Source organism: Patella vulgata, chromosome 6 (genome assembly GCF_932274485.2).
Source record: "Patella vulgata chromosome 6, xgPatVulg1.2, whole genome shotgun sequence".
Lineage (NCBI taxonomy): Eukaryota > Metazoa > Mollusca > Gastropoda > Patellidae > Patella > Patella vulgata.
Genome location: NC_065884.2, coordinates 72,661,327 through 72,674,081, shown reverse-complemented (window position 1 = coordinate 72,674,081; position 12,755 = coordinate 72,661,327). Strand labels below are relative to the sequence as shown.

General features: G+C 39.2%; 1 protein-coding gene across 3 annotated transcripts in view; it reads left to right on the top strand.

Moving 5' to 3' along the window:
* The window catches only part of LOC126825553 (NACHT and WD repeat domain-containing protein 2), a 36,358-nt gene that overhangs the window by 20,323 nt on the left and 3,280 nt on the right, over nucleotides 1-12,755 (top strand). For 2 of the 3 annotated variants that reach the window (XM_050555195.2, XM_050555193.2), the window contains exons 21-29: nucleotides 485-910; nucleotides 2,225-2,455; nucleotides 3,969-4,302; nucleotides 5,157-5,295; nucleotides 6,674-6,905; nucleotides 7,611-7,708; nucleotides 9,071-9,317; nucleotides 10,770-10,901; nucleotides 11,950-12,116. In XM_050555195.2, coding sequence (XP_050411152.1) covers nucleotides 485-910; nucleotides 2,225-2,455; nucleotides 3,969-4,302; nucleotides 5,157-5,295; nucleotides 6,674-6,905; nucleotides 7,611-7,708; nucleotides 9,071-9,317; nucleotides 10,770-10,901; nucleotides 11,950-12,116 — 2,006 coding nt within the window. Of the gene's footprint in view, nucleotides 1-484; nucleotides 911-2,224; nucleotides 2,456-3,968; nucleotides 4,303-5,156; nucleotides 5,296-5,354; nucleotides 5,500-6,673; nucleotides 6,906-7,610; nucleotides 7,709-9,070; nucleotides 9,318-10,769; nucleotides 10,902-11,949; nucleotides 12,117-12,755 lie in introns of those variants that run through there. The other variant, XM_050555197.2, reaches the window with a different exon arrangement.

Sequence of the window (12,755 nt, the reverse complement as noted above, 5' to 3'; positions counted from 1 at the left end):
TTTAACTCCATGTAAAGATGGGGCGTGTTTTTGCTAGGTTTAAAATTAGATTATAACTTTAAAGATACATTATGGGAGATTAAATAAGGAGCTGACAGTTCTCATTATAATAGTTAAAAACTAGATAATGTAAAGGGCATTTGCTGAAAATTTCAGTCAAATTTATCCACTCTGAACCGAGAATTTAGCGATTGAATTTTCGGCCTAGCCTCGATCATCTTTTCTAAAGTCGGTACCATAAAAGACATAGTCTCGATTATCCAGTTCATGATTTAATCATGAATGAAAGTTGAGCAGCAAATAGGATCCTAATCCAGTAAATATCGCAGGCTAGTGATAACATCGACAGTGGATTATTGTCTGGATAAGTTAATTAATGTCTAATTAATAATTTAGATAACATTTCAGGCCTAAGAAAGGCCTGCGATAGGCAGATTTAGCTCTTGCATATTGTATGTTTAAGATGCTAACGTCCATTTTACAGGTGGAACCAATGAAAGGAAATGTTTGCTGCAGTTTTGGGACGTGCATGAGGTGCGACCAATAAATACTCTAACACTAACAGGACCTCGTGTTTCAAAAACATTACTCACTATGGATGATAGATTTATCTTGGTGATGACAGAGGATGCGCTGACAGCTTACGATACCCAGAAAAGGATTCTTTTATCAACGTACACGTTCAAGGACCATCGACCACCTATTGATTCAAACACCGAATTGCCGATAATATGCCTAGGCGGACATGCTAAACAAGTTGCAGGCAAGGATGCTAAACAATATGTCGGATTGTTTTGGAATGATTATTGGAAATTGCTTAAAGTGAAGGATGGGAGTTTAAAGGATTATGAACAACAGAAAATGGACCCGTTACAAAATTATAAAACTGGTAAAGAGTCATTAACATCAGGTAAGTCTAACGTCATTAACATCAGGTAGGACTACGTTCATTAACATCAGGTAGGTCTAACGTCATTAATACCAGGTACGTCTAACGTCATCAACATCAGGTAGGTCTACAGTCATTAACATAAGGTAGGTGTAATGTCATTAATATCAGGTAAGTCTAAGGTCATTAACATCAGGTAAGTCTAACGTCATTAACATCAGGTATGTCTAACGTCATTAACACCAGGTACGTCTAACGTCATCAACATCAGGTAGGTCTAACGTCATCAACATCATGTAGGTCTACAGTCATTAACATAAGGTAGGTGTAATGTCATTAACATCAGGTAAGCCTAAGGTCATTAACATCAGGTAAGTCTAACGTCATTAACACCAGGTACGTCTAACGTCATCAACATCAGGTAGGTCTAACTTCATCAACATCATGTAGGTCTACAGTCATTAACATCAGGTAGTTCTACAGTCATTAATATCAGGTTGGTCTACAGCCATTAACACCAGGTAAGTCTAACGTCATTAACATCAGGTAGGTCTACAGTCATTAACATCAGGTACGTATAACGTCATTGACAATAAAATGAGTAACATCATGTAGATCTGTGCATGCAAGGGGTATTTTGGGACCCCACGACCATATCCTTAACATTTGTGGGGAACTGGATCATAATTGTCTCGCGAGAATTTTATACATTGTCAGCTACTTAACGTCTAGTATAATGCTGCAAATAGAACGGAAGTCAGGCAACATTCACCATGTGACAAGAAACTAAGAGTATTACATTATTGGAAACAAGGAGTCTCGTGGACTGCCCTCCCATTCTAAAGTTCTGCTGGTTACATGTGCCAAAACTGTTCTGCGTTCGGTGCTAGCTTTGTATTTGTAATCTGTCTTACTGCTGATATTGTGTTAATCATTATAGTAATCTAGATCTGAAAATAAATCCATAGGCGTACGGCCTCGATGACAGTTAGTGGGAGCAGAATCCGAAATGCCCGAAAACATTTCGGGTAACAGACGGCCGCAACGGTCTTCTGTCTCACTGATGATATTGTGTTCATCATTATAGTAATCTAGATTTGAAAACAAATCCATAGGCGCGGCCTCGATGACAGTTGGGGGGACTGGCACAGTGGGGGCGCAGTGATGCAGGACGGAGGACAGCTGTCTAGTTCTTCGGGTGTGACGAAAACCCGAGGTCCTGTGTAAAAGATCCCTTGGCAGATGGAATCCGATGTAAGAGTATGCCCGTCTTTATTAGCCAAATCGGAGCAGAGCAGTAAGACGTTAAACCCCATTTCATTTTTATTGTTTCAGGCTGCAAGAATTACATGGCGTGGACGGACGAAACACGTCGTGTACTGCGAGTGTTTGATATTGGAAAACAGACGGCCGAAAGATCGGATGAGCCTTATAGCGAAGAGAGTCACAAGATTGATGCTATGTGTTTTACTGGTGATGGTAGTGGTATAGTGATCAGCAGTAAATGTGATAAATATATTTTGATTCTCTCATCCACAGATTTAAAACAGCTTCATTTTATTAAAGGTAGTGTCTAAGCGTTATATCATAAGGTCTGTCACTGAGTCAACTGGCGGGGTTTCGATTCCCCGGTTGTACGTGACAAAGAGTAGGGTCGCCTGTCCAACCTCGTGGGTTTTCTCACTGCTAAAAGACCATGTGTTGGTCCCGAAATAACCTATTTTGTGTCGAGTGGACGTTAAACCCCATTTCTCTCCCTCTCTCTCTCTAATAATACGCCACATTAACAACTGCGCAAGACAAACCAGGGACACGACACAATTTACACAGACACCTCAAATAGCAAACGTAAATACCAGATCAAATAAACGGATCCAGGGCCTAGCCGTAAGCGTCTACTGCGGTACTTCAGTTTGATCAGGCTATTAAACACTACGGCCAAAGCCTAGCTTAGGCATGGGCCTGAGGGGCCCAGGACCAGGGCCCCGCGGTTTAGGGGTTACCGCCGATCATGGCAAAACGAGAAAAAATTCAAATTCCAGATGAAAGTTTCACGGTAATCTATCTAGCGGCGTGAGGGCAGAGACTGAGCTATCCCTGAATCCCGACTCAGCTGTACAGAAGCCACAAGGCAAATTTGTGGATAAGACGACACAAAAAATAACAAGTGCCTATATCAGATAAGTTAATGGATCCAGCGGCCAGTCGTAAGCGCCCATCGCATTGTACAGTCCCGGGTCTGTAGTGACACAAGCTTCACTCACTTTGAAAAACAAACAAATCCAAGAAAAGCATTCTTTTCTAGTATCTCCTAAAGATTTTCCAGCGTCCCCCCCCCCCTTGGCAGTGGTGCAGGACGGCGGATTCCGTGTACACATTCGCATTCGCGTAAAATAACCCTTGACGGTTTGAATTCGAAATATATGTAGGCCGCCGCTGTCCGGGCAAAATTTTCCCCATAGCACAGTCGGACGTTAAACCCCATTTCATTTCATTTTACTATGACAATATTCGAAGTCATGTATAACGGATTAATTTTGGGGTGCATTATATGTTTTCTATAAATTCGTCACGTTTCTGGCGAATCGACGAATCTGATTGAGAATTATGCGTTTGAAATTTGCGTTCTGTTGTTATCTCTGTAGCCATCAAATAATAACGTTTATGTAAATGGCGTTCGGTGTCCTGATGTATATGTATAAAATATTAAATCACAAATAAATGTTTTTATACGATGGCTTCAGAGATAACAACAGATCGCAAATTTTAAACACATAATTCTCAATACTTAAATATATCAGATTCGTCGGTTCGCCAGAAGAGCGACGAATTGTGGATCTTTCAGATCAATATATTTTCCTTGTCTGTTTATTTATTTTTAATTTTAATTTCATTGAATTGATATTGTTAAATATTTACTGTTACAGACCCGCACAAACTAAACAATTCTTACTTGGGCGGAAGCAGCCATTTTTGAAGTCACTCAAAAAACAACCAATCAGAAATCGGGTTTCGCTCTGTAGTTTGTGCGGATCTGTAACCAGATCCGGTCCCATAACCAATCTTACACTTATTTCAGGGTACGATGAAGATTCTCCGCAGGATTTCAGATTCTTCTCCGACAAATATTTGTACTTCCCATCTAAACGGAGAGTAGTTCTGGTTGATGTTCAAACTCAGCAGAGGGCGTGGTTAGATATCCATCCGTGTCATTTAAAAGTGGCTGGTATAACAGTTCTACAGTCTTCACTATCTAGTGAGAATGATGGTGGTGGCACGTCGTCAAGTCGTGTCCTTACTGTTGGTGATGATGGCAATCTCAGGATATGGAAATACGAAAACCTGTCCAAGTTATTGAAAGAATCGGACGACATTCAAAACACGGATGTTGGTGACAAGCTACCGATAATAAGGTGGTCTTCTTTATATAAAAGTAGATTCATTATTTGTCAGTCATCTGAGCATCTCAAATGGGAAGGGGGCGTCGGAATCTTTTCTGTCCATGCCATTCATGGGTTTTGTGACGTGATCGCCACGGTGTACATCTTTTGTTCTGTGCCGACTGAAGTTGAGGGTGGCATACTGAAATGGGCTCCATCGAGCCTTCCATCTCTGCGTCCTTCGGTCCTTCCGTTTTTTCAATCGGATTAAAATACAGATTTATGCTTTTGTGTTTTTTCTATGCTTTCGGTAGCCTCCACTACATGACGATCGGACCGTTTGTAGTGAGTGGTCGCGTAAGGGGTCATACAAGACACTATTGGCCCTATGATGTCAGTCAATCAATTAACCGATTAGCGTCGTTGTTTCAAAACAGAATGTGTGTCATTTATCAACTCTTCCAGATCACAGTGCAGTGAACTAAAACACCGAAACGAAAGGATCTGAGTTTTAACCAGAATCCAGAATAAGTTTTTCAGAGCATACCACAGCCGGTTCAATTTATCTCTCTGAAATTTTGTGCACCCAGTGACCTATAGTAGGTATGCCGTTTGCTAATTATAAATTTCCTGATGTAATAACTGTTGTGTTTCCATGGACAAACATTTGTTTGAGGTTTATGGTGTTTCTATGGACACAAATGTGCTTCAGGGTTTGGTATTCAATGGTGCTGGATGTTCATGACCGAGATGTCTTGTATCTGATCTGGTAGAAAGTAGGTTATAGTTCCTAATCAGCCTACATCATCATGACCTTTTAATTGAAAACTGCTCGATAAAATGTATTCTTTAGAATTCATGTCTAATAAAATTTTTATATGCGACAGATCTGTGAAGTGTGTTCCAGGCAATGGTAGATACTGTGTGTTACATTCTGCAGAAATAAAAGAAAAGGATTACGTTCATTATATATCAGTTTGGGATGTTATAGAAAACAAAATGGTTAGAAAGTCACAATTAAAAGGCGTAAGTAAAACTAGATCACTTAATTTGATATTGGTTGTTAATATCTTGCAATGTGTATATATGTATGTATAGTTTGTGTGCCCTAGATGAAATCAGTAAATCTAGATGACGTCAGTAGAAATAAAAGAAAAGGATTACGTCCATTATATATCAGTTTGGGATGTTATAGAAAACAAAATGGTTAGAAAGTCACAATTAAAAGGCGTAAGTAAAACTAGATGATATTGGTTGTTTTTATCTTGCAATGTATATGTAGTTCGTGTGTCCTAGATGAAATCAGTAAATCTGGATGGCGTCAGTAAATCTAGATGACGTAACCTGGGGACAGGACATAATAAACACAGACACATTACAAAACAAACGTCCATAACTAACATAAATATATATAGATGACGTAAGTAAATCTAGAAGGCGTCAGTAGATCTAGATGATGTAAGTAAATCTAGATGAAATCAGTAAATCTAGATGGCGTCAGTATATCTAGATGACGTAACCCGGGGACAGGACATAATAAACACAGACCCCTCAAAAAACAAACGCACATATAACATAAGTACTCGGCAAACCTCAGCATATTCCAGTACTCTTCATCTGGCTTCGGCGGTATGACGAAATCCGCCTTTGAAACTACTTTCAAGTTCCTGGATTACCAACGGCGTTGCCCATGGCGACGCATTTGAAAAATGTTTTATCATACAAAGTCTGAAGTCTCAAGTTTATCCGATTTTCTTTAGACAATGAAAGGTTTGCACTGAGAATTCTACACACTCTTCGAACGACGCAATTGTGAGAACTTCTTTCCAAAAGCGGCAAGTTTTCCTAATAAGTAAGCCGGTGGCGCATCGCAATTGTATAGGTGTGGGTACATATCACTTACTGTCATACAGCCGAGGCTAGATGCAGGGTATCGGAATCTGCCGAGGTTTGCCGAGTGTAACATAAGTAAATCTAGATGACGTAGGTAAATCTAGATGACGTCAGTAAAGCTAGATGACATCAGTAAATGTAGATGACGTCAGTAAAGCTAGATGACGTCAGTAAATCTAGATGGCGTCAGTAAATCTAGATGACGTAACCTGTGAACAGGACATAATATACACAGACACCCTCAAACAACAAACGCACATATAAAATATGTAAATCTAGATGACGTTCACGGTAGTCCACTATTCCGCAAACAAAACTTATTAGCTATGTAACCTCACCGAATGATAAACTGTATCGGTTGTTCTGAAAATAGCAAGTCTATTAATTGGTAAGGTTTTTATCATTTTGAATTCTCCCATCGCAACACTTTCACGATTTGTTTTAGGTGTTTAATCTAACAAATATAATACGTTTTTTAGAATCTAGTTTTGTGCGTATTTTGTGATTTTAGTGGAGGACTACAGATACAGATATTGAAGTGATACCTACATCAGAATCCAACCCAGACCCTTCAATCATCATCCAACCCAAACGCCAACGGAATGAGACCAAGAAGATATATCGATTGGATCTGAATACCATGGAGATTAAAGAGGATGATTACAAGGTAGACAATGATGATAATGATGATGAAACCAAAGACGTGGACCTTTCATCGTTCAGCTTCATTCAATCAAACATGAGTAAGGGTGTTTTTCTTTTATATCTGATTTCAGATACAATTTATTATAATTATTATTATGATAATATTCTTATCAGCAGAATGAGGGTGGGCTTGGGGTCTTAGATTGCTAAAATCGCAATATATTTTATGTTTTGCCTTGTTGCGCCCTGCACTATTTAATTTTATGTGTCGCCTTGTTGCGCCCTGCACTATTTTATTTTATGTGTTGACTTGTTGCGTTCAGCACTATGTTGTTTTTGTGTTGCCTTGTTGAGCTCTGTACTATTTTATTTCATGCGTTGCCTTGTTGCGCCCTGTACTATTTTATTTCATGCGTTGTCTTGTTGCGCCCTGCACTATTTTATTTTATGTGTTGTTTTATGCGCCCTGCTCTGTTTTATTTTATGTGTTTCCTTGTTGAGTCCTGTACTATTTTATTTCATGCGTTGTCTTGTTGCGTCCTGCACTATTTTTTTTTATGTGTTGCCTTGTTGCACCCAGCACTATTTTATTTTATGTGTTTTATGCGCCCTGCTCTATTTTATTTTATGTGTTGTTTTATGCGCCCTGCTCTGTTTTATTTTATGTGTTTCCTTGTTGCGCCCTGCACTACTTCATTTTATGTTTTGCCTTGTTGCGCCCAGGACTACTGCAAGGAGAAACTAAGCATGTGTTATAGTTTAAATGATTAATTTATACCTACTTTGTACCTACTGTTTTACAGGTATTGTCGGCATACATGGTGATGAAAACAGCTTAATTACAATATCTATAGAAGATAAAAAGTCAGAACGTTATGTCGATAGATGCTCCGGATACTGGGTAAATAGACAAATATTCTGATTGTGCTGTATCGATAGACTGCGAAGGTGTCTGTTAGTATAGAAGGCCGTGTGTGTGTGTGTGTGTGGGGGGGGGGGGGGGGCTCACATAGTTTAGGGCCCCAAAAGTCTTTACGTCGTTTGGGTCTTGAATGTACGTCGTTTTTGATGAATTGGAAAGATTGCCACGCACTTAATTTGTGCATAAGTTAGAAACATCTGGATGCAATATACTCTGGAAAGCGCCATTTACTGTCAGTGTTCCTAACATTTACTCCTGGTCGGGACGAACTGGTAGCTGGGTCAGGCGCAGAGAGTTCCATCCCTGATGCGCGTACCACAATTAGGATTAAACACCATTTAGAGACAATGTTCCAAATATTTTCTCCTGGCGCGGGGGGGGGGGGGCAGTAGTAGGGGGTTCCTTACGAGGTCAAGCACTAGGAACTCTGTCACTGATGCGCGGGCCGAAATTAGGTTTAAATTTGTGTACATTGTGTTATATATACATGTATTGTTCTTTCAGTGGCATTTAGTAATTTGTGTTATATATCATTTGCTTGATATAGATGAGAGTATCTTCGTCGAAACGTTCCATTTTAATAAACCAGTAATTGTTATGCCATAAATAGTTTCAGTGGTTTGGGAGCCATGGTGGCTAAGTGGGTAAGGCGCAGGCTCGCTAGCCTAGAGGTCGGGTGTTCGATCCCTGCATTGGTCGAGAAAATTCATCCCGATTTTCCGACGTGGTTTCCCCTTGTCAGTGATGTAGGACGGAGGACTGACAAGGACAGCTGTCTAGTCCTTCGGATGATACGAAAAACCGAGGTCCCGTGTAAACATTGGAATGCACGTAAAAGATCCCTTGGCAGTTGGCATGTTTCAATGTCGATAAACACCTCCTGTTTCGCATTTAGAGGGGTGTTATTGTCCAATAGACATGTCCTGAGATTTTACATTAGAACATTACATTGCCACTGCCCGGGCAAAATTTCCCTCATACCACACTGTATGGCGTATGCCCCTCTTCATTAGCCCAGTATAGGAGCAGAACAGTAGGACGTTAAACCCCATTTCATTTCATTTCATTTATATATTGGTTTGCTATTTCCGATCTTATCGACGCAGAGAGTATATGGCGCTGGCTCAGAGCCTTGAGGTCCGGGTGTTGGCGGATAAACACCGCCGGGTTGGTGAGCGACGGTAACAGTTTCGAAGCCATGTACATTAATTTGCAGAGAATTTACCAATATTTTTTTCCATTCATACAATATATATATCTAAAGTCAGCTGCTGGTGCTCTATTATTGTTTGTTTTGTTCTTGGTTTGCTGCACAGTTCTCCTTCATTTTGTTTGTTTAAGGTTAACAAGCAGGAGACGATACTTGTTGCTGAAACATCAAGCAAATCTATGATAGAAGTCTTTGAAATAAAAGAAGGCAAAATTGATAAAGTTTCGACAAAATTGAAGAAGTGTGACATGTGCAGCGAAATGCAAGAAACAAAGTTAAAGGGAGGCGATTTCGACCTCCTGTCTATTTCTGAGGACGGGCAATTTATCATTTTCCTTGTTAAAGTCCTTAAAATCATTGTATATGATCGTCTTAATGGTAAGTAGGCTACATCAGAAATCAACACACACTTATCCCATGGACGAACTAATCTATTTGGGCAACGTGGCCGTGGGAGAGAACATTCTCTCGACGTGTTTAAACAAGTAAAGTAACAAATGTTTAGGGCAATTATATATAGACCATCAATAAAAAAATGAAATGAAATGAAATGGGGTTTTTCGTCCTACTGTTCTGGGCCCTTATTCACGAAAACTTAAATCTCTTAAAATCGATTTTAAGGATTTTAATTTAAGTTTTCGTGAATAAGGGCCCAGGCTGCTCCGAACTGGGCTAATGAAGACGGGCATACGCCATACAGTGTACTATGAGGGAAATTTTGCCCGGACAGTGGCAATGTAATGTTCCAATGTAAAATCTCAGGACATGTCTATTGGACAATAACACCCCTCTAAATGCGAAACAGGAGGTGTTTATCGACATTGAAACATGCTATTTTTTAGAATTTTTACAAAATTCGTCTCACTGCAAATCGGTTTTTAGTGACGTAAAAACCAAAGAAATCAATTTTGACGTAATGAAAACGTTGTGACGTAGCGGGATAACGGGCTGCTCATGTTAGATTTGGCTCGCTTTTATGTTTCTGTTTTTGTAATAGATTATGTTTTTGTAATAGATTATTGTATATTTTGTTGTTTGTAGCGGTTACCTGACAAGGGGGTTGGCGTTTCAAGTTCATCTTCGGACATATCTCTAAATATTTCATCTAATGTACCGAGATCAAAATTGAGTGTCTCCATTGTGGTTATCTCCATTAAAGTAGTACGCATAATATTAATACGCAGTGATTTTTCTAATTTAGAGGGGTGTTATTGTCCAATAGACAGTGTCTAATCGACCAATCAAAACGTAAGATTCACCCTTAAGCATGTTACAATGTGTCTTAAATATTTGATATTAGAATCCCATATTTTAATGGTAAGATAACAACATCAATATTGATTGAAAGGGACCAATTTTGAATTCTATTTTGTGTTTTCAATTTCCAATATTATGGATTATATTTAGTTAGAGGTTTGGCTCCTTTAAGTGAAATAAAATGAAATGGGTTTGAACGGCCTACTGTCCTACACGAAAAGAGAGAGAGAGAGAGAGAGAGAGAGATGGGTTTTAACGTCCACTCGACACAAACTATGTCAATCCAGGACTAATATATGGTTTAATTTTATTTCTTTAGCAGTGGGAGTAAACTGGGGAAAACCCACGAGATTGGACAGGCGATCCTACTTTTTGTCACGTACAACTGTGGAATAGAAACCACTCCAGTTGACTCAATGACAAACCTTATAATACAGCTCACACGTGCTAACCATTCGGCCATCCACCCCCGCGATCTTTTCGCAGAACCACCTTAGCTACCACGGTTAACCGTTAATGTTTTATTGGTCCTTTAATACCAGTAGAAGTATAGCTCAATTTTCTATTTTACAGATAAAACAGTTTCCCCAGAATTGTGTCGTCATGGAAATGAATGGATTGACCATGCTGTATTTATAACGGAGGAAAAAATCCTTTGTTCATTTAATAACGGTACATTTATGGTTGTGTCCCATCTGAACGACGGTAAGTAAAGCCCTCGAACAGTAAATAACTGTTCCCAAATATTCGCTCGGGGGGCAATCTCCACGCAAACAAAATACAACCGAGTTTGCGTTTAGTACAAGTGCCTTCATTCAAATAGCAGTAAGGTATCAAATCTCAGAATAAACGGGAGATCACGGTGGCTAAGTGGGTAAGACGCTGGCTTGCTAGCCTGGAGGTCGGGTGTTCGATCCCTGCATTAGCCGAGAAAGTTCATCCAGATTTTCTGGCGTGGTTCCCCCCTTGTCAGTGATTTAAAAATATTTTCGAACTCTCTGGACAAGTAAAATAGGTTGTAATGGATAATTTACACAACAGGTAGGACACTTAAACATACATTATGCAAGAGCTAAATCTGCCTATTTCAGGTCTTTCTTTTAGGCCTGAAATGTTATCTAAATTATTAACCTATCCAGGCCATAATCAACTCTAGATGGCAGCGCTAGCCTGCGATCTGTAGTGGATTGTAAGCCGATTTACTGCATAACTTTCCTTCTCCATTAAACGATTAAATGGATAATCGAGACTATGCTGTTTATCGTACTGACTTTAGTAATGATGACCGAGGCTTATGGGAATTTCAGTCGCTTTGTTCTCGGTTCATAGTGGATCAATTTGAATGAAATTTTCACCAAATTGCCTTTACATTATCTAGTTTTTAACTATTATAGTGAGAACTGCCAACTCGTTACCGAATCTCCCATAATGTATCTTTAAACATCTAGTACTTAGATAGAGATATTATTTATTTTCTGGAGCTTTCAAGTCAGCAAGAGTGTTATTGTCCCTTTAATACGTAGGCAAACACACTGAGCGTTTTAAAGAGAGAAAGCCAACACTACGAAAGCTACAATTTTCTCATAAAAAAAGTATTGTTTTAAAACTTTGTTTCTATGTAGCTGGATCCGCCCCTGATAGTTGTGATGTCCAGGCACAAATATCCCTAATAGAACACTGTATGGCGTTAACAAGTCTTAATATTGGCCTAGTCGATATTTGTGATTGGACAATCGGTTGTATTTTATTACAGGTAAAACGTATGAAGTTAGAGATGCCCACAATGCTCCGATTATAATTGATGGTAATCTGTCTAGTCCGTACTACACGACTTATGGTATAGCCGAGAAAGATCAAACTCTTTATATCAGAGATAAACACTCAAATAATCTGGTAGCATCATTTACCTCAGACATGAAGGTACCTTCTCTTTATTGTACTTGGACCGAGCTCAACAATTATTCCTACACCGTCTCCTACGAAGCAAGGGCCAAAGCTATTTTTAGCTTCCCCCCCCCCTGCATGACGATCTCTGATGACTTTTTGGTGTCGAATTTAAAAAAAAGGGGGCTGGATATACATTTTCTGCCAGGTTTTAGTGAATATTCATGAAGCGGCGAAGGATACAAGGGTTAAGAAGTTGGTTGGTTGAAATGTAGGGCGGAAAATTGCATGTTTATTTATCTCTACTTCCAGTTTATATTTCTTCAAGTTTTTCATGCTGAACCTGATGCGTGCTTTGGAGCCAGAGGCTACCACGTGTTGCTTAATCTACCACGTGATCCCAATGTGATATTGTCCTTTAAATGAAATTGAATCCAAATCGGAAGAGTGTCTACTGTTGATATTTTGGTATCGATTTGTGAATTATAAAAATGTTATATTTTGGAGAATAAAACTGCCTAATTTTGTGTTAAAAAGCCCTTAAAAACCCTTTACTTTAGGACCGAGCAACTAACTCCATATTCATATACGTAATGCGTTTTCAAACAACTTAAAGGGCCAATCCCGATAATATGTTGGAGAATAAAAATGCTTAATTTTGTGTTAAAATCCCAT